Here is a 27,611-nt window from a genome sequence, read left to right on the forward strand (position 1 = left end):
GGTCAGAATTGTTACTACACTACAATCACCTGCAGATCCTGGGAAGAAATCTCTTAGAGACATATGCCAGACAGTCTGCACACAGGCTGAATCTGTCTGTTGCAAATTCATTCAGATTGAAATTAATTAGAGACCTTTTTAAACCCACAAGCATCCATAAATGTCCTTTGAAAGACACTCCTGAGTAGAAACCCCAGTGACGAGGAGTATTTGAAGGTGACAATGAAGGTGGGAATGATGACATAATTTACATTTTATACAGTGTATTATTTTTGAGGAACAAAAGTTTGCCTTTTTTAAAAAAAAAGAAAGACTGCTTGTCCGTGTGTTGACAATAGCATTTAGCACAAAGGAACACAACTTCTCAGAGTTTTTAATGTGGCTGTAGATTTCTGCAGGTGTTTTGCGAGCCATGGATTAAGTGTAGAAAAAGAAGTATTTATTCTAGGATTAGGTTTAATCCATATCTGTGAAAGGAAGCTTCTGTGTTTATTTACTTTTATCTAATACCCAACTGCTTTACTGTAAATACTACACATTTTTACTTCTCTTTACCAGATATAAAAAGCTTGTCTTTTCAGTCAGTAAAGCAACTGATTATATTTGCCATTTTGAAAACCACTGTCACCACAGATCACAGCTGCTCTAAACTACTTTCTGAATTACCCCAGAAACCTAGAAAACGTTCATACAGTGATAAACAGATGTACATGCGGACCAGCTTTCATGCAGATAAAATACATTTTTGAAATACTTTGCCTAGCAGTTAAACTAGCAACTCACCAGGACTTATGGATATGTCCCAAATCCATAATACTAATTGTACACAGTATGCACTACATTGCAATCATCACAGCATTTTTAGCATTTAATATATATATACTTAACTAGGTACACCATTTATGTACAGTGAACTCATTTTTATGTTAAAGGAACCGGTTTAAGAGCTTGAGCTTTGTGGCATGTTGCATTATCGTGCTGGAAGCAGCCATCAAAATATATTGTCAAAAAAGATGGACATGGTCAGCAACAATAATCAGGTAGACTGTGGTGTTTAAACGATTCACTATGAGTACAAAGGAACCCAAAGAGTTCGAAGTAAAATATCCGCCACACCTTTACACCAACTTTACACCACCGGCAGCAGCCTGAACTGTTAATACTGTTAATTTTTATATAGTCCGAATGTTGCAGCAGAAATCGAGACCGATCAGACCAAACGGCGTTTCTGTTTTAATCTTCTTTGTCCCATCTTGGTGAGCCTATGCAAACAGTAGCCTCAGTTTCTTATTCCTTGCTGACAAGAGTTTCACATGGTGTGCGGTCTACTGCTGCTGTGCATTCAGAGATGCTCTTCTGGATACCTTAGATGTAACAAGTGCCTTCCTATGATCTTGAAGCGTCTTCACCATGTTTATACGCACCAATGCACTGTATAAAAACTATAAAAGTATGTATGTATGTATAATACAAAAATCAACATGACATAACAGCTTTATAGTAAAAGGAACTGACACAACTAGTGCCTCAAAATACCTTTAGATGTTCTTAAAACTGACTTTCACTTCACTTTACTGAACTGTCACTGCCAGCTAACCTTTGCAAACAGAAACAAGATGACTTTTTAAAGTTTCAGTACTTCTGGTTTTCTGTATGTTCCCACAGGTTACTGTAACCTCTCACAGTGCTGTGAACGGAAAACGTAGTTTGTGCTTTGCATTGCGAGTACAACAACTCACTCTCAAAAGTGGGTGATCTATGTTTGTTTGTGTTTTTTCGTTTAATCATAAACCTTTCTCACGATCAGTATGAAGTATAGGTTTGGGACAAACTGTGTGTTTTTCACTCCTCAGTGAGGTGTGTTTAATGAACCTACCTCCTGCTGCTACCTGCTGCTGCAAGCCAACTGAAGCTCAATCAAAGATAATGACTCAAACCAGATAGGCGTCAACTTATATCTGTAATCGGTAAATCATTTTCAGCTACATATACATGCTGCTTAAATGATTGATTCTATTATGATGAAAAGCTGAAATGAGGAATAGTTGGACAAACACACACCTGTTATGTCAGAATGCCACCTAAATGTAAAGTAAAGTAGCTCGTAACCACTGAAACTGTTAAAGAGGTCACACTACAGAGCTGTGGGTAATAAGGGAGCATGTTTGCAAGATGCTGCAGTTATCTGACTTCATGAAGAGCGCATTGTTTAAAGGCCAAACATTTTTGACTTGTCACAAAGATCAACAGACCCAAAAATCAGAATCAGAATCAGAATACTTTATTGATCCCTGGGGGAAATTATTTTTTGTTACAGTGCTCCATTTTAAACCAACATAAACCAACATCAAGACAAGACAGACAATACGCTAACTAAGAATAGTACAATATATACATATATATATATATATATATATATATATATATATATACATACATAAGTCACTCATAAATAAATAGCTGGAAAAGAAACGTGTAGTTGTAGCAGTAACCAGTGTGTTAAGTGGATGCGTTGTACAGGGAGATGGCCACAAGCAGGAAAGATTTCCTGTGTCGTTCAGTGGTGCTTTTCGGTAATCTCAGTCACTCACTGAACGTGCTCCTGTGACTGACCAACATGTCATGGAGTGGGTGGGAGGTGTTATCCAACATTGTCTTTAACTTGGACAGCATCCGCCTCTCCGACACCACCTTGAAGGAGTCCAGCTCCATCCCCACAACATTACTGGCCTTGCGGATTAGTTTATTAAGTCTGTTGGCATCTGCGACCCTCAGCCTGCTCCCCCAGCATGCAACAGCATAGAGGATCGCACTGGCCACAACAGACTCATAGAAAATCCTGAGCATTTTCTGGCAGATGTTGAAGGACCTCAGTCGCCTCAAAAAATAGAGACGACTCTGGCCCTTTCTGTAAAGTGCTGTGGTGTTTTTAGCCCAGTCCAGTTTATTGTCAATGTGTACTCCAAGGTAAAATATCTGAAGATGAAATATTTCAAACAGTCTGAATGTATTCAAAGTTGGTGTAATTGGCTCTGCGTCATGTTCTTAGTATATTTTTACTGAAAGTTCTCCCCATTGTCCCGATTCGCGATGTTGAGAACCAAAACAAAATATCAGAAGCCCAGAAGGATGCAATCAAACAGATGAGTTTATTGAACACACGCGTGGGAAGATGTACACTGCAAAACATCAGATGTAGCTCTCCACCCAAAAATACACTTCAGATTGCTTTTATAATGTCAGGGTTGGTTAACGCCCCTTCTCGTGTTGTACAAGAACATAATTTGTATTTTAAGAACATCATTTGCATGTTTTATAGACAATGAGCAATTTTAAGAGATAAATGCAGACACTGAAGTTCCCCTCTCTAGCATCTTCTCCAAATGTGGCGATGGATCCAGGCTCTGACGTTTCCCAGGGACTGGTCCTCCTTTTTGGCCCATCTTCTGTCACCTGTTACTAAGCAAAACTCAAATGCAACAAGAAGCCGGATACATTCAGGCCTTCACTCAAGCCTGTTTCTAGATTATATGTATTATATGTGTTTTGTAGGCATGTACGCAGTTTTAACCTTCTATAGCTCCAAGTCACTTACACAATAGATTGTCTGGACATCGCGCCAAACAAAGCTTACAACCTCCAATTAATTGACTCTTTAATTAGCACAAAGTGCAATGTGTGTAAAATGATCTTAGCTGTACCTGTAATAAAAAGGTTAATGTAATGCCAACAGCTTCAATAAATGTTTTACTGAAATGATGATTAATTTGATTAATGTAATGGTAATGACTTAATGCAAAGTTAATTAATGCAATGGTGATAATGATGAGTATGAGTAGCAGTAAAATATTTTTCTTATTCCACACCATCCAGTCAATATACTGTATATATGTTCTAGATATACAACATTGTAAGATTAGAATGCTGTGTTCAGAATGGCAATGCTAAAATCCTGCTGTTAAGCAGGTTTTACCATCTTAATTTGCCACTTAACTATATAAAAGTTAGTGGTAGTACATCCAGTGGTTTTTAGCTCAAACCATAAATAGTGGGCTGACCACCCACCAACTTCAGCCCTATGAAAGCTTTGGCATGGTACTGCACTCTCTAGGTGCAGTGCAGAGCTCTGTAGTTCCACCTCTGCGTGCCATTTAAGAGCAATGTGTGAAATAATTGGATCCTGCTGGACTTGAGACAGTCCAGCAGGTGGTGGAGAGAAAAATGCTCCAGAAGCTGAAATAAGTTATGATCAACCCTACACACCTGCCTCATGCCCTGGAGGTTATCAACAGCAGAACCTTCAGTCAAAGACTGATTGCACCAAAGTGCAAGTCTAAGTGCTTCCGCAGCTCCTTTATAACAGCTACTATAATAAAGTTTAATGCACATTAATAATAATATGATTTTAGCCACACGTTTGCATATTTTCACATTGGCTGTTTTATTTATTTAAGTATCGTTAACTTTATTAGGAATTAATATTGCTTTGCTGCTTGGAATGTGTGGAGTTATATCTGTGCTGAAACTGCTGTCGTAAGTGGTTCTAAGAATTAAATTAGTAATTAGTACTCACGTGTGAAGCTTTTTCTGCTTGTTTCAAAGTAAAATATAAGTAAAATATATTTTACTATTACCCAAAAGGTTAATTCTATTCACCTGGACGTAGCGTTTTCAGTGGGAGAAACATTTCATCTCCCACTGACGAAGAATGGGCTGTGAGGTCAGTTTCTTCATCATTAATATGCAAATTGTCATATCGACTGATCAACCACTGATCAAGGACCATTGATAGTGATCTTGATGCATAGGTTTACGGTAAACATCAAATTTTAATTGTCCCCTATTAGATTAGGTTGGGAAAAGCTGGATTCAACTGAGACTAAAAAAGTGACATAGATGATTGACGAAACGTTTCTCCCGCTGAAAACGCTACATCCAGATGAACAGAATGAGCTTTTTTAGATTTCCTTACCTGGATGATTGAGCATGCATCAAGATATTTGACTATTTATTTATATTTTCTATTCGTTTTAATCTCCTGTAATAAATGCGGCACTTGAAGGAGCATTAAGAAGAGTTTTACATGCCGTCTAGACTGAGTGCTGAGGATTGTGGAAATCTTGATGGTGATATTTGCATTTATTTCAAGTGAGGTGTTGCGGTATTTTTTCTAGCATTTGGGGTTTGTCTTCAGTAGACTAATTAGCAACATGTCATCTCTCTGTTTCCTCTGTGTGTTTAGATTTGGACAACAGTGATGCCAATGAGAGGCTGAAATTCAGCATCCTTAAGAGACTTCCTGAGGTATGTGCATCTCTGCAAAGGCTTTTTTCCAGTGTCTTAATTCCTAAAACAGTACATTCAAACAAATGTAACAACTCGAAGTCTGCAAACTAGGAATTTAGAGCAAAACTACAGCCTGGAAGGAGCAAGGAGTAAAAGAATATAACAATGCACAGGCTATTCTCATCACTTTTATTAGTGGGGTGGGGGTGGAGGGGAGTTGTCATCTTTTCTCGAATGGTTCTCTACCCAAACTTCCCATTCCGATCCAATTAGGATTTTGAAGTTATTTTAGGTCTCATCTCCCTCAAGCCCCCCTCAAGCCAATCACAGAGCATTTGTGTAACCAACTGGTACGAGAGTGAAGGCGCATGTGAGCGCAGAGGGTTGGGGAGTGGGTTTCCATACATAGCTGTCTACTGAGTCTGTGTCTGTTTATGTCCTAGCTCTTGTGTAACTTCCACGTGTTCCTGTGTGGGTACAGTATATTTCTTTTGTAGCTGCGGGTGTGTTTGTGCATGTGTGTGTGTGCATTACATCTGCACTGTGAACACAGGAATGTTCAGTGTTTAGCTTCTCTGTTCTGTTTCCTGCCTGCTACACTTTTGCTGGTTGGGTTTTGGCGGGCAGAAGAGATTTAGCAGGTACAGCAAACACACTGAGTTAGAAAACAGGAGATGTAGGAGATTTCACCTTGACTAAGCCCAACACCTCTCATGATTCCCATCCTGTGTGTGCTTGACCCCCCCCACCCCCAACCACCAAGGATTTCCATTAAATGTTTATAAGCAATATTTGCACTGTATGAGGAACACCAGGGATCAGAATGCAGTTGAACCAGCTCTTTTGTCAATTCATGCAGGAATATTATAAATGCTTACTACAGTTATTGTGGTGGGACTAAACTAAAACAGGATACGCCACAGAAACTCATTGCAAGAATTAATTTTTAATGAAATGCTCCAGCTGCCAGATGTAATTGTGGCCTGGCTAACTAAAATTAATTGATAAAATTGTTGCTGCATAAATCAAGATTAAATGTGGCGACACGTCTCACCTAATGCCACGTGTCAGAGAGGTTCCGAGACAAAAAAAAATTAATCCAACTTGCGGTTACTGAAATAGCCTCCTGAGGTTGGCTCCAAAAATGAGTCAGTCCAAATAGGCTCCCTTGTTAACACCAGAAATGAACATGTTTACAGCCTGGTACAGCGATGTTTTTGCTCTGCTGCTAATTTCCTCCCTCATGACCTTTTTACTTCTTTTTTTTTAATATGCTCCCTGGCCACGTTGTTAGGTACACTGATTCAAATGCTTGTTAAAGCAAATTTCACATGGCAGCAACTCAAAGCGTTTAGGCTTGTAGAAATGAAAGACAAGCTGCTGAAGTTCAAACTGAACAGAAAGGTGATTTAAGTGACTTTGAAAGTGGCTGTTGGTGTCAGGTGGGCTGTATTTCAGGGTATTTCAGTAAAATGGTAAATGGATTAGTGCTTAGATGCAGCTTTTTTACTCTAACTGAGCATTCAAAGCCCTTTTTTACTACTCACTCACCTTTTTACTACAAGCCTCACTCCCCCAGTCAAACACCTACATTCATAAAGTGCTTTATTCTGTGCCTAAGTGCCTTCTGTAACATTCAATCTCACATTCTTACTCAGATGAATGTATCGGGGCAACCTGGGGTTCGGTATCTTACACAAGGATACTTTGACATGCAGGCTGGAGGATGTGGTGATCGAGCCACCAACCTTCAGACTGACAGACAACTCAGCCATATCTCTCGAGCCACAAAAATCCTGCAGAAAATGCTCATCTACTTTGATTTTCCAGCACAACTATATATTTACAGAAAATAGTCCAGAAAAGAGAAAATCTCCAGTGATCAGCATTTCTCTTTGTGAGAGGTGCCTTTTTGACGCCAGAGGTCAGAGGAGAAAGGCCAGATCGCTTCAAGCCAATAGGAAGGGAAGTAATTCAATTAGCCAATGTTTGCAACCAAGTTATGCATAAGAGCTAGGGGTGCAACGATACTCGTATCGATATTGAACCGTTCGATACAGTGCTTTCGGTTCGTACCCATATGTATCGAACAATACAAAATAAATTTTTAATTTATTTTATCAACTTTCCTTCTGACGATGCTGTCTGTGTTGAGCGCTCAGTGGATCTGCGCTCGACAGTGCAGCCTAGGCGGAGTAGTCCAACGCAGATTCACGCAGGGCAAGCTAGCAAGACAGAAGTTAAGCTCTCCTTGCAACATGGCAAATTGAACTTCCCCCACCCTCATTCAGATCTGGCGTTTGGAACTATTTTGGTTTTCATGTGACGTATGACCCTGAAGTTAAGCGCGTCATGGAGTAAAATAAAACAATATGTTGGATGTACCACGCAAAGCTCAATTACATGGGTGGGAGCTAGTGTGTTAGCGCAGTTAGCTCGTTAAGGTGTTGGCCGTCCAGCCCCATGCACGGGCGATCCGCGGTAGCTCGTTAACAGAGATTTGCCATGTTGTGGCGTTAACGTCATTTCAACGAGATTTACGCTGACAGCACTAGTGGGAACACAACAAATATGACTGCACATTTACACCGACATCATCCTAGTGCAAAGACAAGTGGAAGCAGACAAAAACAACAAGCACGCATGCTACAAACTTTACCCGAGTCAGCCGTTAGCACATGATTCTTCTTATGGGGACCTGATATGTTTAATATGCTGCTGAGAATATAGCCCAGAAGAAGCGTATAGTATAGCTTTTATTTTGGAAAGAGCCATTTCTCTGTAATAAACTCTCTTTTCCAAAGATGAGTGATTCCTCAATCAGATACAGGGCTCGCAAAATCGCTAGCCCGACGTCCCGGGGCTAGCGATTTTTCCAGTCGGGCTACCAAAATCTATCTCTGCCCTGCCCGTCGGGCTATTGTAGGAAGGAAAAATATATGTCAATGGTTTTGCATTCTTTCGGAAATGTAGCTGGGTAATTATGTCATTGGCATCGGTGAGCCACTGCCAATATATGACATACTGAAATCGCGTTTGAATTTGCGCTTGTTTTTTGCTTTCACTTTGCAATCGCGCAAACTGTGTATTGGTGAGTGATGATAATTTGCGCACCAATTCCTCTGACATCGTCTTATCAATCGTTAGCTTACTATGCAAACATGACAAGTGAAATCTTCTGTTTGTACAGTTATGTTTTGTTTATGTTGCCATAGTGACGGGTGACGCCCTCTCGCTGCGACGGTGTGTCCTTCCGGGGTCAGAGGGCGCCCTTTGTGTTGTTGTTGTTGTTGTTGTTGATGTGCTGTTGCCGCGCTGAGCAGTTAGCTAGCGGCAGTGTTCTTCTGCAGATGTCAATAAACGGCTGTGCTCCCTGGCTAGCTCACGAGAAGCAAGACCAAACGACACCTCCGTCTCCTCCTTGTCTGAGCTCGCCACATTGGTGTCAGAAGTGGGATGATGGTGGCACCCCATGTTCTGACCCGAGTGACTTGTGCGCCAAAAGAAGGCACCTGGACATTTGTAAAATGAAAGCAAAAAACAAGCGCAAATTCAAACGCGATTTGAATATGTCACATATTGACAGTGGTTCACCGATGGCAATGACATAATTACCCAGCTACATTTCCGAAAGAATGCAAAAGCATTGACATATATTTTTCCTTCCTACAATAGCCCGACGGGCAGGGCAGAGATAGATTTTGGTAGTACGACTGGAAAAATCGCTAGCCCCGGGACGTTGGGCTAGCGATTTTGCAAGCCCTGTGTTACAGGCATGGCCCTTTAAGGATGAAGCCTGATGGGAAATGTATTCGGGATGTGTGTAGCGGGACTGCCTGGTGTGTGTGTGAAGAGAAAGAGAGGAGCAGGGGAAAAGTAACGGTTAGCTACAGAAGAGACGAAAAGAAAATAAATAAAAAGAATATAATAACTCCCTCGACAGCCAGAGTTGTGTCGGCGATGCTCGCTGTGAGTAAACAGTTTCAGCCCACTGTACGCGGTGTTCGTGCCTTAGAGAAGAAATAAAGTTCGGTGAAGCAGTTTCCTACGCCTCCTTCGATCTTTTTGCTAGCGGAGTTGACCTGTATAGTAAGCTGTTGCCGGCTACGAGTCAGTTACGGAACCTTCAAGTAATTGCCAGAGGTTTCCTTACTACGGTTCGGGGCCGCGGATCTGGCGCGGTAACACCTGTATCTGATTGAGGAATCACTCATCTTTGGAAAAGAGAGTTTATTACAGAGAAATGTCTCTTTCCAAAATAAAAGCTATACTATACGCTTCTTCTGGGCTATATTCTCAGCAGCATATTGTAGCGGATCAGGGCTGTTCGGGGTTCTGTTTGTACAGTTATGTTTTGTTTATGTTGCCATAGTGACGGGCGACGCCCTCCCGCTGCGAGGGTGTGTCCTTCCGGGGTCAGAGGGCGCCTTGTGTGTTGTTGTTGTTGTTGTTGCTGTGCGGTTGCCGCGCTGAGCAGTTAGCTAGCGGCAGTGTTCTTCTGCAGATGTCAATAAACGGCTGTGCTCCCTGGCTAGCTCACGGGAAGCAAGACCAAACGACACCTCCGTCTCCTCGTTGTCTGAGCTCGCCACATTGGTGTCAGAAGTGGGATGATGGTGGCACCCCATGTTCTGACCCGAGTGACTTTTCCCCCGCCGGTCGTGACCGGCCGGTGCGCCAAAAGAAGGCACTTGGACATTTGCAGGACTTTGTGTGCGGTAATGGGGTCGTCTGACCCCTTAGGTGTGGGCTATGTAGCGGGTCAGGGCTGTTCGGGGTTCTGTTTGTACAGTTATGTTTTGTTTATGTTGCCATAGTGACGGGTGACGCCCTCTCGCTGCGACGGTGTGTCCTTCCGGGGTCAGAGGGCGCCCTGTGTGTTGTTGTTGTTGTGCTGTTGCCGCGCTGGGGTCCGTTCTTCGTACCTCGCTTACTACATCCAAGATCAAATGACACATCCAAGATCAAATCATCGCGCTAACTTTGAGCTCGCTATCCCGGTTCTTCGAACACACCTGTTGTTGACGATTAGTATAGCTGGATGAAGTAATGTGAGATCACTGGGTGGCTTAACAGGGGCTACTAGTAGAAACATTGATCGGCAACCCTTTGATTGGTCGGCGAAAATGTCGAAGGAGCGCGCTCGGTATTTTTCGGCAGCAGAGCAAGAACTCTTGATTGAGGGATTTCAGGAGTTTCAGAGTTTAATTAAAACGCAAGGGAACACTGCAAAGGCTGCAAAAGCAAGGAGAGAGGGCTGGCAGAAAGTTGCTGACAAATTAAACTCGTAAGTAATTTAATAATAATAATAATAATAATGGATTGGATTTATATAGCGCTTTTCAAGGCACCCAAAGCGCTTTACAATGCCACTATTCATTCACTCTCACATTCACACACTGGTGGAGGCAGCTACGGTTGTAGCCACAGCTGCCCTGGGGCAGACTGACAGAAGCCAGGCTGCCATATCGCGCCATCGGCCCCTCTGGCCAACACCAGTAGGCGGTAGGGTAAATTTATCATATTATATTACATTATATCCTCTTTCACATTAGAGCCACGACAGGACCCACTAGAACATGGGAACAAGTAAAAGTGAAATATAAGAATATTCTACAGAATGGTAATATTTATCACTTATATTGCTTTTAGTCTCTTGAAAAGAGACCCTGAAATAATCTGTTTGTTTGTTTATAACAGCAACCAAGAAAAGGGCAGAGCAAAAAAAGACAGGTGGTGGTCCTGCACCCCCTCGTCAACAAGTTGGTTAAGTAAATAATACCCTCATGGGAAAATCGATATCTCTCTATGAGCACACTGTCGCGCTGAGCTAAAGGATCCTGTCTATCCCGCAATATACGCTGAATTCTGAAAACTCTCCTTATCAATCTTGCACCTTCCGCAATGGGTGGATCGCGTATACGGACAGGACATGGCTGCGACAGACTTCCCAAATCCACCTTCGCTTTTATAGCCGTGGTCTCTCATCTTGATTACACGAAGTAATTTACTATTACTACTCTAAAATATGAATGACATCTGAAATAATCAAATACATGAAATAGAATGATTAATAGTACATTTCCCTTTTTTTAGGAAATGACCTGTATGTATCTGTATGAAATCAATAAAAGAATCAAATACTGCATTATCTTTAGTTACATTGATAATATTTATTTATGGAAAAACAGTGGTAAAATATCGCTGTTGCTTTCTTATAAATGAAGCGGACATACCTGCGTGGCCGCGATCTAATCCTGTTTACATAAAGTAAACCTGCTCCCCAGCAGGTTTACGCTTACGGATCTGTTGCTATGACAGCAAGTCCCGGATGAGCTTCGGGGAACCGAACGATCCAGGATCACGCAAAATCGTCAACAATCAAATCCAGCTAACTTACTTAGCGATGTACGAAGAACGGACCCCTGAGCAGTTAGCTAGCGGCAGTGTTCTTCTGCAGATGTCAATAAACGGCTGTGCTCCCTGGCTAGCTCACGGGAAGCAAGACCAAACGACACCTCCGTCTCCTCCTTGTCTGAGCTCGCCACAATATTTTAGTTCTGCTGAGCCAAGTAAGACAGGTCAGGGTGAAGAAGATACAGCCAAAGAAAAGCTTACCACAAAACGGAAAAGTTATGACAAATCAGACTATAAGGCAAAAAGAAAGTGCAGCTTTATGGTTTCATGGACAAAAGAATTTCTGTGGCTGCAATATGACAAGTGAAATAACCAGGGCTGCACATAAGTGGTGCGCATTTGCTGTCAAAATAAAAAACGGGCACAAGATAAGAAGTTTCAACGTGTGTTTGCATACATAAGATTTTCAGGAGGAGGACAGACATTTTGTCATGGTCCTGGGCCATGTTGGCCCAGTATTCTTGGTTCCTTGTATTTTCGCTCCTTATTTAGGCCATGTTTTCTGAGGTGTCCTGTTGTGGTGTTCCCTAAGTGTTTTTCCCTTTGTGACTCTTACCCCCTTGTGCCCCTCTGTGTATTTATGAGCTCTCGTCTCTCTTTGTGTTTATTCCATGTTTCCCCCAGCCTGTTATGTCTGTGTTCTCCCCGTGCTCTCTCTCCTCCTGTCTGAACCTCTGTGTACTTCCTGTTTTACTTTGACAGTCTCTCGTCAGTATGCGTAATGTTGTGTTCACTCCTGCCCTGTCTCGTTATGTTTATCAGTGTCACCTGTGTTCCCCACCTGTGTGTAATCTCCCTGTGTTCTCTGGGTGTATTTAAGTTGTGTCTTCTGTTATGGTAGTTGCTGGTTCGTCTGTGTTGTTTCCCCTCGGTCTCCCTGCGTCTCTTGTGTATTTCCCCGGACCTCCCTGCATCCTCGTTTCTGGTTTGTGTTATTAGCTTACCCAGTTTAGGTTTCCGGTTTCTTGTTTTTCCACCAGTGCTGTTTTGTGCCCACCGTTGTAAATAAATATTCACCTGCACCAGAGCTGCCGCCTTTTGGGTCCTTTTCTACAACTCCACACGGCTTGCCCCGCAAACCGTGACACATTTGTTTAGAACTCTTAAAGATGTCGAAGAAGCAAGCTCCTTTAAGCAATTACTGTGATGTGCCTCCACCTCCAAAGAAATGTCAGAAGGAGTCCGAACCAGAAAAGAAGCACGTATTCTCGGAAAAGTAGTTGCAGGAGGCGAGCTGGCTTCAAACAAATGATGAACGCACAGAGACGTGGTGCGGAATGTGCCGTGAAAATTTAATAAATGACAAATTAAAAAGGCATGAACATTTTTTTTGTATCGAAAAAATGTCGAACCGTGACACCAAAGTATCGAACCGAACCGAACCGTGAATTTTGTGTATTGTTGCACCCCTAATAAGAGCATCTCTGAACGTACAAGATGTTGAACTTGTGAGCAGAAGCAGCAGAAGAAGACCCCACTGGGTGCCACTGTTTTCACTTAAAAACAGGAAACAGGCTACAATTTGAGACTGGATGGTGGGATCAGGACTTGGTGTAAACAACATGAAAACATAGATCCATCCAGCCTTGTATCAACAGTCAGTGAGACTGATGTTGGTGCTTTAATATATAGCCAATCAGGACGGCTATATCTGACAAACCATCCAAAGTAGGATGGTTTGTCAGACATCACTGTAAAATTATCCTACCGGTAGGACAGTTTGCCAAAGCTTCAAGGCAGCTTCAAGTTTGTTCGGCCGGGCCTTCTCAAATCTGTGACGGAATGGGCAGTGGCGTGCGTTCCATGCCAGCGATGGCAAGATTTATGTATATTTATGTATATTTGACAAGCTGAAGGCATTCTGTACTGTACAGGAGACACGGCACGAGATTGATTGACAATTGTCTACAGCCAATCACGAGGCAGAACACAAAGCACTGTAAAAAAAAAAGAAAAAAAAAAAAAGGAAAAAAAAGCATGCAAAATTGCATAAAAAAATCTGCGAAACAGCGAGGCTGTGAAAGGTGAACCGCATTATAGCGAGGGACCACTGCATATGTATCTGTAAATATATTCAGTAAATATATGCTGTGAGTCTAATGGAGTGAGTTCATTGTCAAAGTTTATATAGTCAGGTGTTATGACCACAGTGTAGCCATCCTATGATGCCTGCACCCAGCAGCATAACCTTGGTGAATCTAAGCCACACAGAGCTAACGCAGTCCTGGCAACAGGCGGTTCAACTCAGTAGTAGACTACCCTAGCAGCCTGTTGTTATTTCCGTCCTGAAAAACTAATTTCTTCATATTCATAGTTTGCAGTATTCTGTAGGTGTAATAATCCCTATACGAAGTTCAGTCATATATTCCAGTCAGGTATGAAGTTTATAAGTTGCCCAATGCAGCATCCTGTTTAGTTATTTTGTGATTAAGTAATGAGTGCAGTTGTGTGGAAAGAAGTTGTGTTGAAATTGCGACAAAAACACTAAAAATTAAAGATGCGTATTTCTCTGAAACCCCTCATTAGCAGTTCACACCACAATAATGGTTTTGTGTTCCAGTTGGCAAAATAGAAAGGGACAGGTGTTCATAAGCTCCAGGGATATTTTTTATTTTGACAGCATGAACTACATGCCTAAAATATAAACTCGGTTATGTGTGTGCGTGTGTGTGTCTGTGTGTATGCGTAGCCTATGGTGAAGAGGATCTACCACATGTGGGATCATCCTGTCAGTTCTGCTTCAATCTCCAGAGATTATGTCAAGACTCTGCTGGAGAAACACAACAAAAATAAGGTAACACAGAAGAGTGTATCACACATGCCAACTCTCATACACACCCTAATCTCACAGACATTTTTAGAAAGTTATTCAGGCATTTAAATAACAGAAAACTGAGAGAAATGTTTGCACTGGAATGTGCCACCATTTGTTTTTGATAATAAATGCATTATTTTTAAATCCTCCAAAAATGGGAATATATAACCATCCCAGGAGCTATGTAAGGCTGTTGTTTTATGCTTCAAAGCGAATGTGCTAACAGGGTGGTGTTGACCTTTACTTTATGGAAATACCATCAATTTTGTGGGTTTTTGAACATAAATATAGACTCTTGCTAAGGGTCAGTAGGGAGAAGTTGAATTCTGTTTAATTTTATGTAGCTTTGGGCTAATTTTGCAGCTGCCGAACCTCGGTACCTTGTGGCCACTGATTGAACTACGAATCCTCTGTATACCAAAGTGTTCTAGAGTCCAGTTTGGACTAAGCTTTAGCTTCATGCAACGGAGCAGTGATCACAAGCACACAAGTGCAAATCTACAAGTGTTGCTGTTGCTCAGTCAAAGATCAGGCCTCACTCAGATTGAAATGCTGTGGTTGGACCTGTGCATGAATGGATGCCCATAAACCTCCATGAACTGAAGCAACACTGGAACAATAAACAATGCCATGTTGTCAGTCATCTGAGGTTATTTTTACCGCCTCCTGTCTAAAACCTTAGAACTGAGAGAGGTGTACTTCCTTTTCACCATGACTGTATGTTCTTAATCAGTAGTTTTTAGTGTTCCCAATGTTTTCAATGCTTAAGGCATGGTCTTTTCAATTATAAACCCTCACTGAACAGGCATTTAGAGCGTCCATAGGTTATCTTTCAGACCCACAAGTCTATTTATGGTTATATTAATCAAATAATTATACAGAAAAATATGCTTTTTCTCATTTTTTAAAAATAAAGTACTACCAGAAAGTTGTTGTTTTTTTGGTTTATTTGTTTCTGCACAGACATAAAAAAAGACATCATTACTGAACGTGGTAAAGCAGTCACCCACTGATTTAGTCGGATGTGATGCTATCGCCAAGTTTCAGTCAGCTAATTGGCTCACAGAGAAGGCGTGGAGAGCCTGTGACATTTGGTGCAGCGATAGTCTGTTGGTGCCTTAAAAGTTAAACTGCAGCCAAGTTTATCTTAGAGAAGAGCTAAGGTGACTCAGTTTCTGGATTTGCTGCAGATTTGTCTGACTGTTTTCTCAAAAATAAGGCATAAAAAAAACCCTGAAGTTGTGCTTTTTATTTTCCTTCCTCCTTAGGGACTTGCATTCATGGGCACAGACAAGCCTGGCTTCAGACCTGAGTTTGTGCCTCTTACCTACCTGGCAAAAATACTCTCTGATATAGAGGAAGAAGGTATTGTGTGTGTGTGTGTATGTGTGCGCGCTTTTGTGTTTAGATAGAGGCCTTTCGAGGATTAAGACAGAATGTGTGTGCATGTGTGCGTGCATGCCTGGCCAGAAAGCAACTCTGTACCACAAAGTCTGCTGTTCTGTTTTCTATAAGAATCTGTCTCTTTCTGACTCCGAGCAGGTCCGAACCCCTTCGAGGAGCAGGAGAACGTGGACGCCAGGTTTGTGGAGGAGACGGCTCTGAAACAGACGCTAATTCTGCTGGGCTTTGAGAGAAAATGATAAACGCGCAGAGGTGGAGAGGGACGCGGGGCGGATGGATTGAGAGGGAAAGAGATGGGGAGGAAAATGTGTTTGAGAGACCAGTCATCATCGAAGGGGCCTCGAGGACAAGTAACGGATGGATGGATGATGGAAGGAGGGAGGGCGAGAGATGAAAAATGAGCGGCGGGATTGAAAGGCAGAGGCGTAGACATAAACAAGTTCTCACTGTGCGATGATGAATTAGGGTGGGACGGAGGGGTAGATGGATGGAGATGCTCAGAATAGGAGGCAGAGTCATCACCCCAGTTTTCCCACCTGCTTTTCAGGAAAGAGCTGAGATGGGTTGCGATGTGCGAGGAACAGCTGCAGCTTTACGCAAACCAAACAAATTGTTGGCAACAGCAGAAATTAGAATACAGTAACCAACATGGGCACACCTTCACTTACGGTTTAATTAAACTTTGGGAAACTTTTTTTTTTTTGAAATCGAAAACTGCAGGCAGTTATTTGCATCGTCTCCTCAGCTTCTCTTCTTGCTTTCATAGAATTTATGAACATTGATGTCAAATGCTGTGAATGGTAATTATAAATCACTTGTTTAACTTGCCGGGCTTCCTGTAATGCTGCTGCACCCCATCAACTTGATTATATGCTGACAAAAGCTTTGATGGTTGTGGTTTGATGTGGTCAGTTGCTCTGGTTTTAAAGTGGACCTATTATGCTTTCCCTTATTGTCTGTCATGCATGTGCTGTTACAGTGGTGGATGCTCACATCAAACATGGCTGGAGTTTCGAATGATTAAGTCAGCATATGTGCAAGTTCTCTGTAAGCGCCAAAAGCTCAGACAGTTTCCAAGTTCAAATTCAGAATTTCAAATACAACTTACAAAAGAAAATTAACAGAACTTTTTAAGCACTGTGATTGGCTATTCTTTGTATAAATGCAGTTCTCCTTCAAGCATCATTCAGTATCCTCCCTATGGGAAGCGCCCTCTGCTGTCACCATCATGTAAGCTCCACTATTACCATGCACAGCCCAATCACTTCAAAGAGACTGGGCCCCCACTGATCCCCTTTATGAGAGCCTCTGGCCCCACACCAGGACTTCCCGCTTTCTGCCCTGTGGGGCAGGGACAGCTCAGTAGGTAGAGTGGTGGCCCCTGAGCAAGTTACCGTCCCTACAGACTGCTCCCCGGGCGCCCAATGGCTGCCCATTGCTTCACTGAGCGAATGGGTTAAATGCAGAAAGGAATTTCCCCACGGGGATCAACAAAGTATACATTATTAAAGATCACTAGAACTCAGCCATCAGAGTAGTTTGCGAACATAGGTTTAGCCCCAACCATCTGCTGTTCAAACCTTTTGTGTACATGGAGCAGCCAATCGAAAGAGCTTCTTAAAGGGCCACTATAAGGAATTATTATTGTTCAGAACTGTGACTCATCCCAAATTCAAGAATATAATATAAAATATGAGGCTGGAAATTAGCATAATAGGTCCCCTTTAATGCTGATTTATGCAGAATGATTTGTCTCTCTGACACCACAACTACATATCTATATGTTCATTGTTTGTAACACTTAATAGCTCCTGTTACCAAACCAAAATAAAGAGAACATAGGCACCTTTACACAAAATCACTCCATAACAGGCAGTAAGAGTCTGCCTCCACACACATGTTCAGACGTGTGCTTTGAAAAATCGTGCTGTAAATGTTCCTAATCCTTTCAGTGCCTGGATGTTTGCACCCTGCGCATCATCCAGCACTGAATTCCACAGATTATTTACATGTTGTGCTTTGATTGCAAAACCAGTGCTCTGGAAAAAGGGATCTCTCAATCGCTCATGTTTACACCGAAATGTAAATAAATGTTTTGTCTTTTTTAAATGGTGTCTTTTTTTGCCTCACTTTTAAAGAACATGGCAGAGACACAAGCTTTGAGGTAGGCGATCTGCGCACTGCTTCCCAATGAATTTTGATGACAGGATGAACTTAGCACTTTTGGAGCGCGGGGATAAATTAGGAAAAGACGTCTGCTTTCAGTGACATAATTTGTAGCGTGAAAGGCTCTGTGGAAGTGAGCTCTGATTCTCGAGAATATCTGAGTGTTTTGGACAGGCTCAGCAGACCTCCAGTAAAGTCAGGAAATAATCTCAGCGTCAGTCATCACACGCGCTGACTCACATTTAATCAGGAACACACCCATCAAGCTTTTTCCCCCCCTTTTTCGTTACATAACCCACAATGTTTTATTAGCAGCTTTCAGCTTCATCACTTTTGCTGCTTCACCTTCAGTCCTTTCTCCTGTGGGCATTTCCTCTTTTAAATGTGATCACTCCTCACCTGATTGCCCCTATCGCACTCTGTTATGCAGTCAGTGTTATGTAGTCAGCTAACAGTTTGGGGCTAAGTTAATCTGACAGCCCTCAGCGTCAGCGTGCGATGGATGATCACACACACATCACACCAGCAGGTCACCTCCTTCGGAAGTTGACTCACGCAGAGTGTTGCGCAAAGCTGGTTTATGCCATTCATTTCCTGTCAAATGAGTTCAAGTTCCTCAAAACCACTTGTTTAGCATTTTTTTAAGCTTTTATACTGACAGTAGGGAACAGGTGGAAAAGACACTGGACAGGTGGAGGCATGAACTGGAGAGATGAGGAATGAAAGTCTGTATACAGTACGTGTGTGACTGAGAGGGACACTGGTGTAACAGTGAAGATTTGAGGAGGAGAAGTAGTGAAAGCAGGGAAGTTGAAATACCTGGTGTCAAACATCAAAAGCAACGGAGAATCCAAAAGAGAGCTGAAGAAGAGAGTGCAGGCAGGGGGAATGGGTGGAAAAAGGTGTGACAGCAGGACAGGAGATGAAGCGAAAGGGAAGGTCTGCAAGATGGTTGTGAGACCTGCTGTAATGTATAGTTTTGAGAGGGTGGTGCTGACAAGCTGGAGGTGTAAGAAGATGCTAAGATTTTTACAGGTAGTGACCACAGTGGACAAGATTAGAAATGAGTGCATCAGAAGGACAGCTCATATTGAACGCTTTGAGGACAAAGCCAGAAAGGCAAGGTTGAGATGATTTGGAGGGGAGAGTAGATATATTGGGCAAAGTATGTTGAAGATAGAGCTTCCAGGCAGGAGGAAAAAAATTCATGGGACGTCGTGAAGGAGGGCATGCGGAGGGTTGGTGTGACACAGGAGGATGCTAGGGAGATCAGCAGTCCCCAGCCCCCGGGCCATGGACTGGTCCATGAGTCATCTGGTACTGGGCGGCGAGAGTTGAGGCTCGGGTGTGAAATTTATGGTTTTCAGGGTTTTTATCGTTATTTTTTTAAATTGTTTTTCGTTAACTTGGTTTCCCTGGGTCTTTTCCCATGTGTTATGAATAAATCTTCTTTTTTTGCTTCTGTTACTGGTTTTATTTTGTTGTATTTATCCATGACACCTTAAAGGCCGGTCCGTAAAAACATTGTTGAACATAAACCGGTCCGTGGCACAAAAAAGGTTGGGGATCGCTGATGTAGACGATCCTCTTTGCTGACCCCTAAAGAGAGCAACTGGAAGAAGCGTTCCAGCAGTGGTACTCAGGTAGGCTGAGGCAAATAAACAGTGCTCAGTTTGTTCTAAGGATCCCAAGTGTCCTATTTTTTTAACAGCCTTTTATTTACAATTTTGGTGAGCCCATGAGTAGCTCTTCTTAGCTGACAGGAGTGGCGCCCAGTGCGGTCTTCTGCTGCTACAAGATGCTCTTCTGCACACCAATCTGTCCATTTTTACTCTGACCTCCAGCATCAACAAGGCATTTTGCCCATTTTTGGACAACTGTCTGTAAACCCTGGAGATGGCTTGTGTGGGTAAATCCCAGAAGATCAGCAGTTTCTGAAATACTCAGACCATCCGTCTGGCACCCGCAACCAATTTAGACCCTTTCAGGGCAGTCACATGCTTAGAATCTGCAAAACAAGCTAATACCAGAACTGCTTTAATCTCAAAGATCGAAAAAAGCTTCTGGTAACTTTTTAGTTTCAAAGGCAGTTGACTATGTTTTCGATCACTAGTCACCAACTCTGAACTCTACACCCAATTTAGATCCCCCTCTCTTATCCCTTTGACTCTCCTCTGCTGCCTTCCCCCTTCATTTAAATTCTCCCCTCTCTTTGTCATTCTCTATGCTCTTTCAGTGTTTGAGCTTCCTCACCGTATTTACATTTATCATTTCAGGCATTAAAGGAGACACTCCCAGCCTTGCATAGAGCTTAAACCCATTGCAATTTATTCGGAGATTACAAGCATGAGGGATGAAACAACAAGAGTGAAGAATACGTAGAAATATTCCAGTGGCCCTGAGAAATGAATTTATCTTCTAGAGAAAGGTGGTAAAAGTGTGATGATGCTTTTGCTAGGTGGAGAAAAGAATACAGAAATACATTACTGAGTCTCCTTGTCCTCTCTTCCACTCTCTTTTACTTTTTAGCTTTACTGTAAACAATCAAATGCCAGTAAGGGAACCAAAATTACAACCAGATGCAGGCCACAAGAACAAGCTCAGAGCAGCCAGCACACAGACATGCACATGTTAGTGAGAGCAGGAAGAAGGAGTGTGGAAATAAATAACACAAATCAATGAAACACATGTTCCTTTAGTGTGTGTGTGCCTGAAGTACGCCAATAAAAACAGAACAGTCATATGGTTCAATATGTCGTCCTTGTCCACAGACATGTCTTCTATATTTCTATGGATTTGAGCTCAGGTTTGCGAAAGTGTCTCATGTTGGTCCCTGGTTGGGAGGGTTTGAAGGGGGCCTGGGCTCCGTAGGGTTTGGGCAGAGGCAGCTGAGCGTTCAGCGGGATGTACGCGTTGGGACGTGCTTCGGCTGTGGTGTACTCGCCATTAGGTAACTGCCTCCACTCCTTCTCAGCAAGCTGCACACACACACACGCAAGAATGTACCAGAAGCAGTTTTAATATTTGATGTAAGATTGCTTGACCTTGGAGTAAATACTTCAATTTCAGATTATCCTGAATTTTAATCAAGTAAATGGAATAATCAGTTCTGCATTTTTTTTTAATATCTCAGCATGAATGCAAAAGCAAAGATGAACAGTCGAGTGCATGAGCTTGGGACAAAAAAGCTGATTAAAAGTTTAATTTGTGTTTTTTTCCTCCTGTTTTTCTTCATATTATACCTCCAGTGATTGAAAACAAACACGACGTGTGCAGAATTTCATATTTTGGATTAAATCCTGAGAACAGCAGCACTTGCAATTATTACATTTTTTTTTAAATTTTACTCATTATATTATGATTTATTCAATTTTTTAAACAAAAAAAATATCAAGAAAAAAACGATCCACATTTCTGGTTATTAATGAGGTTGACAGCCTCCGCTGGATCACTGAGTGCACGTTCCTGTGAACTTTTCCTCAAATGATGAAAACCAAAAGGAATGTTGTGTAACTGAAAAGAACAAAGCAAGGCCTGCCTGTTTGAGTATAAAGGTGGTCGTGCTGACTAAAGTACAGTCATTTTGGTTTGCTCAATTTCATCTTAAATCAGATACTACAGCTGACATGAGGCAATCTGTGCACCCTGGCACACAGTGTGTGAACCAAACCATGGATTTAGGGGAAGTCACTTTGATATACAAGCTATTAACAACTTTCTTTACCTCTCCTTTAATCATATTTATAACAGTAGGTATAATAAAAAGAAAAAGGAATAGCTGCATCTTGGAGCACTGATGTGTGGAGAGCAGTGAGGAATTTAGACCAGTTTACCTACCTTCCTATAAAAATATGCCACCCTTACTTCTTATCAAACACCCTTATCAAAGCAGCATTTTTTCTTCCACAGTCTTGAGCCAATCATCATTTCTTTGCATTTTTTCTTGTAACTTTTTCTTTTTAAAGCAGTCTTAAGTAACAGTTCTCCACACTTTCAAAGTTATGCCAAAACCTGTTTAAATCCCCAGTGTGTTTGGAGAAGGGCAGGAGAGAGGTCATCTGTAAAGCACAGCGGAGGCTCTGTTATGGTTTGGGGCTGCATTTCAGCCAGTGGCGTTGGGAGTCTTGGTGAAATCAGGTGAAAGCAGATCAGTACAGTCATACTGTGATTCACCATGCAATATGATCTGGAGAGCATCTGATTAGCTAGTTTCATTTTTCCATTTTGAAAATGATTGGAAACACACTGGATACATACCTACATAAAAACACTATCAGTCATGCATTGGCATCCGCAGAGCCCGGACATCAACATTACCTCATTACCTAAACATAGCCCCGAATGTCCTTCAAGAAGCCTGGAGAACTATTCCTGAAGACTACTTAAAGAAAAGACAAGCAAGCTGCCTAAGAGGGTTCAGACACTTTTTAATAAATCGCTGCACCTTTTTCCCATTTTCCCAACAAAACATAAAGAAATGAGAGTTGGCTTAGTTTAGGTATAGTACTGTGTTCACCCCATAGTACTTCTATGAGTAAATGCAGACTGGTAAAACAACAAATTGTGCAAATGCTTGTGCATATATTTGGAGCTATTTCCTTTAAAGCTGCTTACATTTTACATATCACGAGCTTTTGGGGGTCTGCTGCTTCGCTCAAGGACACTTGGACAGATTTATTTCGCTTTTTTTTTGTGAGGGGGGAGGATTTACGGTGCATGCTGTGACTGTTTATCACCACACAGCTACTTACTGTTTTCTTGTTACTGTGACCTTATTAGCTAAACAGAAAAAAGCACAAAAAAGTTCAATTTTATATATGGGTCTGTGTACAGATTAAACAACAAGAGTTAATGTGTTATTAGTGAGCCTCAGATAACTCCCTGGGACAGACCCAGGCTGTTTGCCTGTACTGTTAATATTCAACAGCCTCCTGCTCGAGTTAATGACACATGACCTTAAAAGTTTTTTGCATACTGTGTTAAAAACTAGCACCAGGATGAAGTCACTGAAACTGTTAAGAGGCTGACAAAATTGATTTGATCCTATTGTGGCTGATGGATATATTTGTAACGATGGCGAGCTCCTGCTGAGAAAAAAAGAGAAAAAAAAAATAAAGTTCAAGTGAACACGCATCCTCACGACACTCCAGTCCTCTCTTTGACTTTCACCACACCACAGCATGCAAATTAACTGTGCCTAAATCTCACGGACACTTCAAAGAGATGGCGATTTTCTCATGCATAAAGTTTATCCGCTGGCGTGTGATCTGAGGAGGGCACGCAAAGCGAGAAATAATGGCTCTGACCGCGAAAAACATATCAGAAACTGCCACAAAATAAACAAGAAGAAATATCTGCAGACATTTTAAGAAGTTTAAAATGCAAAACTAACAATGACACCCCTCCAAAATTCTTCAGATACACTAATATTTCCACATCTGCAGGTTCCTTGCTGTTACTTGTTTTGGCTATGTGCTTGCAATTTACTGTGGTGTCCTTTTTGATCAGTAGCTATAATAAAAAGGGGAGAAAACAAATGGCTGCAGGCAGCTGGACTGGTTTCAGACAGAGCTGATCTGTGTATGTGCTCCTTCTTTGTGTAGACAGCCGCTAGTTTTGTTTGTCGCCCGTTCAGCCTGTCATTTCTTGTTTTTTTGCAGATTCTAGTTCGAGTCTGTGCGTGGGTAGCTCTCGCTCACGCTTTCACTCACAGCCTTTTTGCTCTGGAGAGTCTTAATCGACTCCTGCCCCTGCAATGTGTCCCTGCTGCACTCTTCTCTTTGCCACTCTATCTTCTTTTCTTGTCCCTCAGTGCTCTAATCAATTTCTGACCAGTGATCTTTGTGAGTCTTGTGTGTTTCTTTACCCTCTCTTTCTCCTCTTTGTCCCTCTGTCTCCTCTTCTTGTCCTGGAGCATCTTCCTCCACTCCTCCTCTTTCTCAGGGTATGGTGACAGGCCCTGCTCCAGCCGCCGCTGGCTCTTGTCCATCTGGAAACACAGGACAAATGGAAGGAACATTCACTTTGTATTCCTTTCACTTTGTCCACTCTGCACTCTCCTGGCCTGATTCAATTTAAGCTGCACCCAAAAACAGATGGTTGTATTAGTGTCAGAATCCAGGCAAAATTAAGCCTTGGCATTTTCTGCTTCTAGCTGTGTCTGCGGTGCACTGCAGGCAGACAACTGCAGGGATTCTTCAGGTTATTAACACAAATCTCCTGAAATATATAGAAGGCATGAGGGAAATCCAGTCATTTTTACCTGTTTATTTATTTATTTTTTACTGAGAAACACAGCAGTGGGGTTTCTGTTGAGACCAGTTTCTGATTTTCAGCATTTCTTGGTTGAATAACGCGATGGTGCCTCATTATTTTCATACTTAAGCTCAACAATTATACTAATTATGATAATGGACTGATTGCTGAGTCACTAAAGCATGTATGAAAAGTAAAGCCTGTGAAGAAGTGCCTTAAACTTGCATTCTAATTGCCAGCAGGGAGTGACTCTTGTAGTCCCCCCCCCCCCCCCAAAAAAAAAAGTCCAGTTCTCATGAAATTTGTAAGAAAATGACCCTGAAGCGATCTATGATCTCAGTAAATGGCTTCCGACTTCGGCTGCTTCCTTTAGCGGTCACACGGTAGATCATCTCTATATATCTCACCCTATCTCTAGCATTCTTCTCTGTCACACCCACCCTCTGCGTGTCCTCCTTCACTACACCCATGAATCGTCTCTGCAGTCGTCCTCCTTCTGCCTGGCAGCTCATTAGTGACTACACTCTTTAGTTACTACGCCTCTGCACATCACCCTTGTTCTTGAAAAGCGGTACCAGTACACATCCCCAGGCATCCTCTCACGCTCCAGGATCGTGTTGAACAATCTGGGCAGAAAGTCCACTCCTCACCTCCACAGGTAGGTTATCAGGACTCTTCATCCTCTTCATAGCTGCCCTTATTTCATCCTTACTAATCCTCTGCATTTCCTGATTCACAAACTTTCCTCCAATTTGTCCGTTCTCTCACATTTTCCTCAATTAGGAGCTCCTCGAAGGAGTCCTTCCATCTTCAGTACACACTGTCTTCACTCATTAGTAAGACCTCAATAAACACTTTCTTAAATAATTTATGGACTCCGTTTCAAATTTCAATTCCTATTTTATACGACATGTTGCTCATTTTGTAAACCGCGCTACCATTTTTACTAAAATAGATACATTAGAGTAGACAAGATGTTGATGATCAAATGGTCAAGTTGAGGTTTCAAAGTAGCAGTCCACAATGTCCTGATGGCTATCGCAGCAACCTTATGTATAATGTGATCAAATATTTACTATAAAAAAAGAGTATGCTTTCTGTAGTATTCTCACTTTTTTAGCTTTTTGTTCTACATTTGTTGAACTCACACTAACCTCTACCTGGTGAACATGTAGAGACTGATTTAGCCAAATTATGACCAACAGCAGCAGTTCATAAATAAACCAATAATCAAGCTACTGTTAGTCAGAGCCACTACATACACATTACTTACCCTTAATGGAAGTGTAAAAATGAATGTAATAAGCCTCTTTGGTTGCTATAGTTACAGAATACACTGTAATGCTAGCTGCTACTTGTTAGTACTTAGCTTGCAGTTAGCCTGATTGAAAACCTCCTTCTTTGGTCTAAAATATGAATAATTGCTGAAAGGGAATGAAATAATAATTAAAGTGGCTCACCAGGTGTATTTACACATTTCAAATGTGTAAATACGTCCATCTATTCAGGCATTTTCTTCCTGCTAAATATTTTTCTCATAGATTCTTTTCAGAAGAGCAACCTGGTCATCTATGAGGTTCAGTTACAAAGACGTAAGGTTATTCTAAGGACATAGGCAAGATAAGGCTATAGACAATAAACTTTTATGTTCTGTCTGATTCAGTTGATTTGATTTGGCAGTTTCAAACCAGGCACCTGCAATAATATACCTCCCAAAATTTGTAATGTTTAGTTGGAATTGAACCGTCAACCTTTTGTTAGCCAAGCAATTATATAAACCAACATACTATAAAGCCATAGTTTAAAGCATACATAAATTCTGTAAATATTGAACTGCTAGATGTTGATTCCACAGATTCCTAATAAAAGATGGACATTGTCACCCATGAGTAAGGTCTAGTTATGAAATCTTGAGTTGTTTTGAGACTGGATACGATGAGCCAGTGCTCCCTTCGATCGTGATCAGTGAGTAGAAATAAAAATAATGGGAAAACCAGTTGGATGTGCAACTGTGGAGTTGCGCATCCAAGAGCTCGGTGTAGATTTCTGGATCCCTTTGTTGTGGCTACATGTGTCCCCCCCTGACCTGTAGCTCCTTCTCTTTGATCTGTTGTTGTAGAGATAAAGCAGCAGCTTGCTTCATGGAAAGTTCTGCAGAAATGGCCATCATACGGTGGTTGGTGTTGATTATGTTAGTTCGGAGCTCATTCAGCTGGAAGCAGAGAACACATAGACAGAGGCACAGAGTAGATCATTCTTCATAAATGTTCAGTGTCAAGCTAATCAGAGAGTGTAATGTAGTGTACAGGTCTAGTGTACTGTGTCCTGCCTCTGGGATAATGTTTTCAGATCATTTGTCCTATTCTCAGAGATCCAAGTAAACCAGTTTAAACTAAAACTGATTTTCATTGTTGATCAAACAACAGGGTCACTGAGACCTCATGAATTTCCTCTTTAACTTTCAAACATCACCAATTAGAAATCCCCATGTCATCGTACTGGGTCTGTGACCCAGTGTTTCTAAGTTTCTGGACCACAAGGTCATCCTGCAGAGCTCCTTCGTCTGCGCTATTGGCCAGGTAGCGGGCCTGTAATGGGCCATCTCTGCTGCAGGGCACACCTTCTGCCTTCTGAACTGCTAGGTCTTTGTTTTGGACTCTTGTGCTCCTTGCTTCAGTGGTTTTGCTCTGATCATTGCCATGCCGTCCCCGTTTGCTGTGTGTTTCCATGTTTCCCTCATTTCCCTTGTTAACTCTTAGTGGTAAATGTCTAGTTGTTTATTTCTAGTTTTTTGTTCCTAGTTTCTTGTTTCTGAGTTTTCCTTTTTTAGTGCTCTTATGTTTAAGTAGTCACAGCAAAGGAGCTACTCAAAGTCCTGCGTTTGGGTCCTGCCTTGCATGCCATACAGTTATACATGACACCCCAAGATTTTCTCATGTTAACGTTTACTTAGCAAAGGAATTTTACTCTCACGTTCTTGGGAACGCAACATCCCAGTACACCTGGAGGGAATTTCATTAAATCTAGTTAGTTTGACTCGAGGATGAACTGATGAGAAGTTGGTGGTCAAATATCACGTGTCCTTCACTTAAGAATTAATAGACTGGTTTCAACAAAATTTAACAGCACTGTCTGAGGAGATGACAAATGATGAAGAGATGGTCTTTTAGGTTAACTACAATGTGACACTATGATGTTCTGCAAAACCACCCAGGACCGTTGACCTTATTTCACATTTGGATGAATGCTGAATGAATGACACTAATCT

General features: G+C 41.8%; 2 protein-coding genes across 2 annotated transcripts in view; one reads left to right on the top strand and one right to left on the bottom strand.

The window, feature by feature from the left end:
- gsap (gamma-secretase activating protein) overlaps nucleotides 1-18,062 on the top strand; it is a 56,236-nt gene extending 38,174 nt beyond the window's left edge. Inside the window, exons 29-32 of the mRNA XM_085251983.1 lie at nucleotides 5,243-5,304; nucleotides 14,393-14,497; nucleotides 15,787-15,883; nucleotides 16,061-18,062. Coding sequence (XP_085108109.1) covers nucleotides 5,243-5,304; nucleotides 14,393-14,497; nucleotides 15,787-15,883; nucleotides 16,061-16,161 — 365 coding nt within the window. The 3' untranslated portion in view covers nucleotides 16,162-18,062. The remainder of the gene's footprint in view (nucleotides 1-5,242; nucleotides 5,305-14,392; nucleotides 14,498-15,786; nucleotides 15,884-16,060) is intronic.
- Nucleotides 18,063-20,393: 2,331 nt separating this feature from the next.
- The window catches only part of ccdc146 (coiled-coil domain containing 146), a 64,479-nt gene continuing 57,261 nt past the window's right edge, over nucleotides 20,394-27,611 (bottom strand). Inside the window, exons 21-23 of the mRNA XM_085252472.1 lie at nucleotides 26,430-26,555; nucleotides 23,955-24,077; nucleotides 20,394-21,066 (exon numbers count right to left, since the gene is read on the bottom strand). Coding sequence (XP_085108598.1) covers nucleotides 20,869-21,066; nucleotides 23,955-24,077; nucleotides 26,430-26,555 — 447 coding nt within the window. The 3' untranslated portion in view covers nucleotides 20,394-20,868. The remainder of the gene's footprint in view (nucleotides 21,067-23,954; nucleotides 24,078-26,429; nucleotides 26,556-27,611) is intronic.

The sequence above is a fragment of the Mchenga conophoros genome, linkage group LG17 (assembly GCF_057382185.1).
Source record: "Mchenga conophoros isolate Kocher_MC1m ecotype Shallow Benthic linkage group LG17, M_conophoros_male_GT1.1, whole genome shotgun sequence".
NCBI lineage: Eukaryota > Metazoa > Chordata > Actinopteri > Cichliformes > Cichlidae > Mchenga > Mchenga conophoros.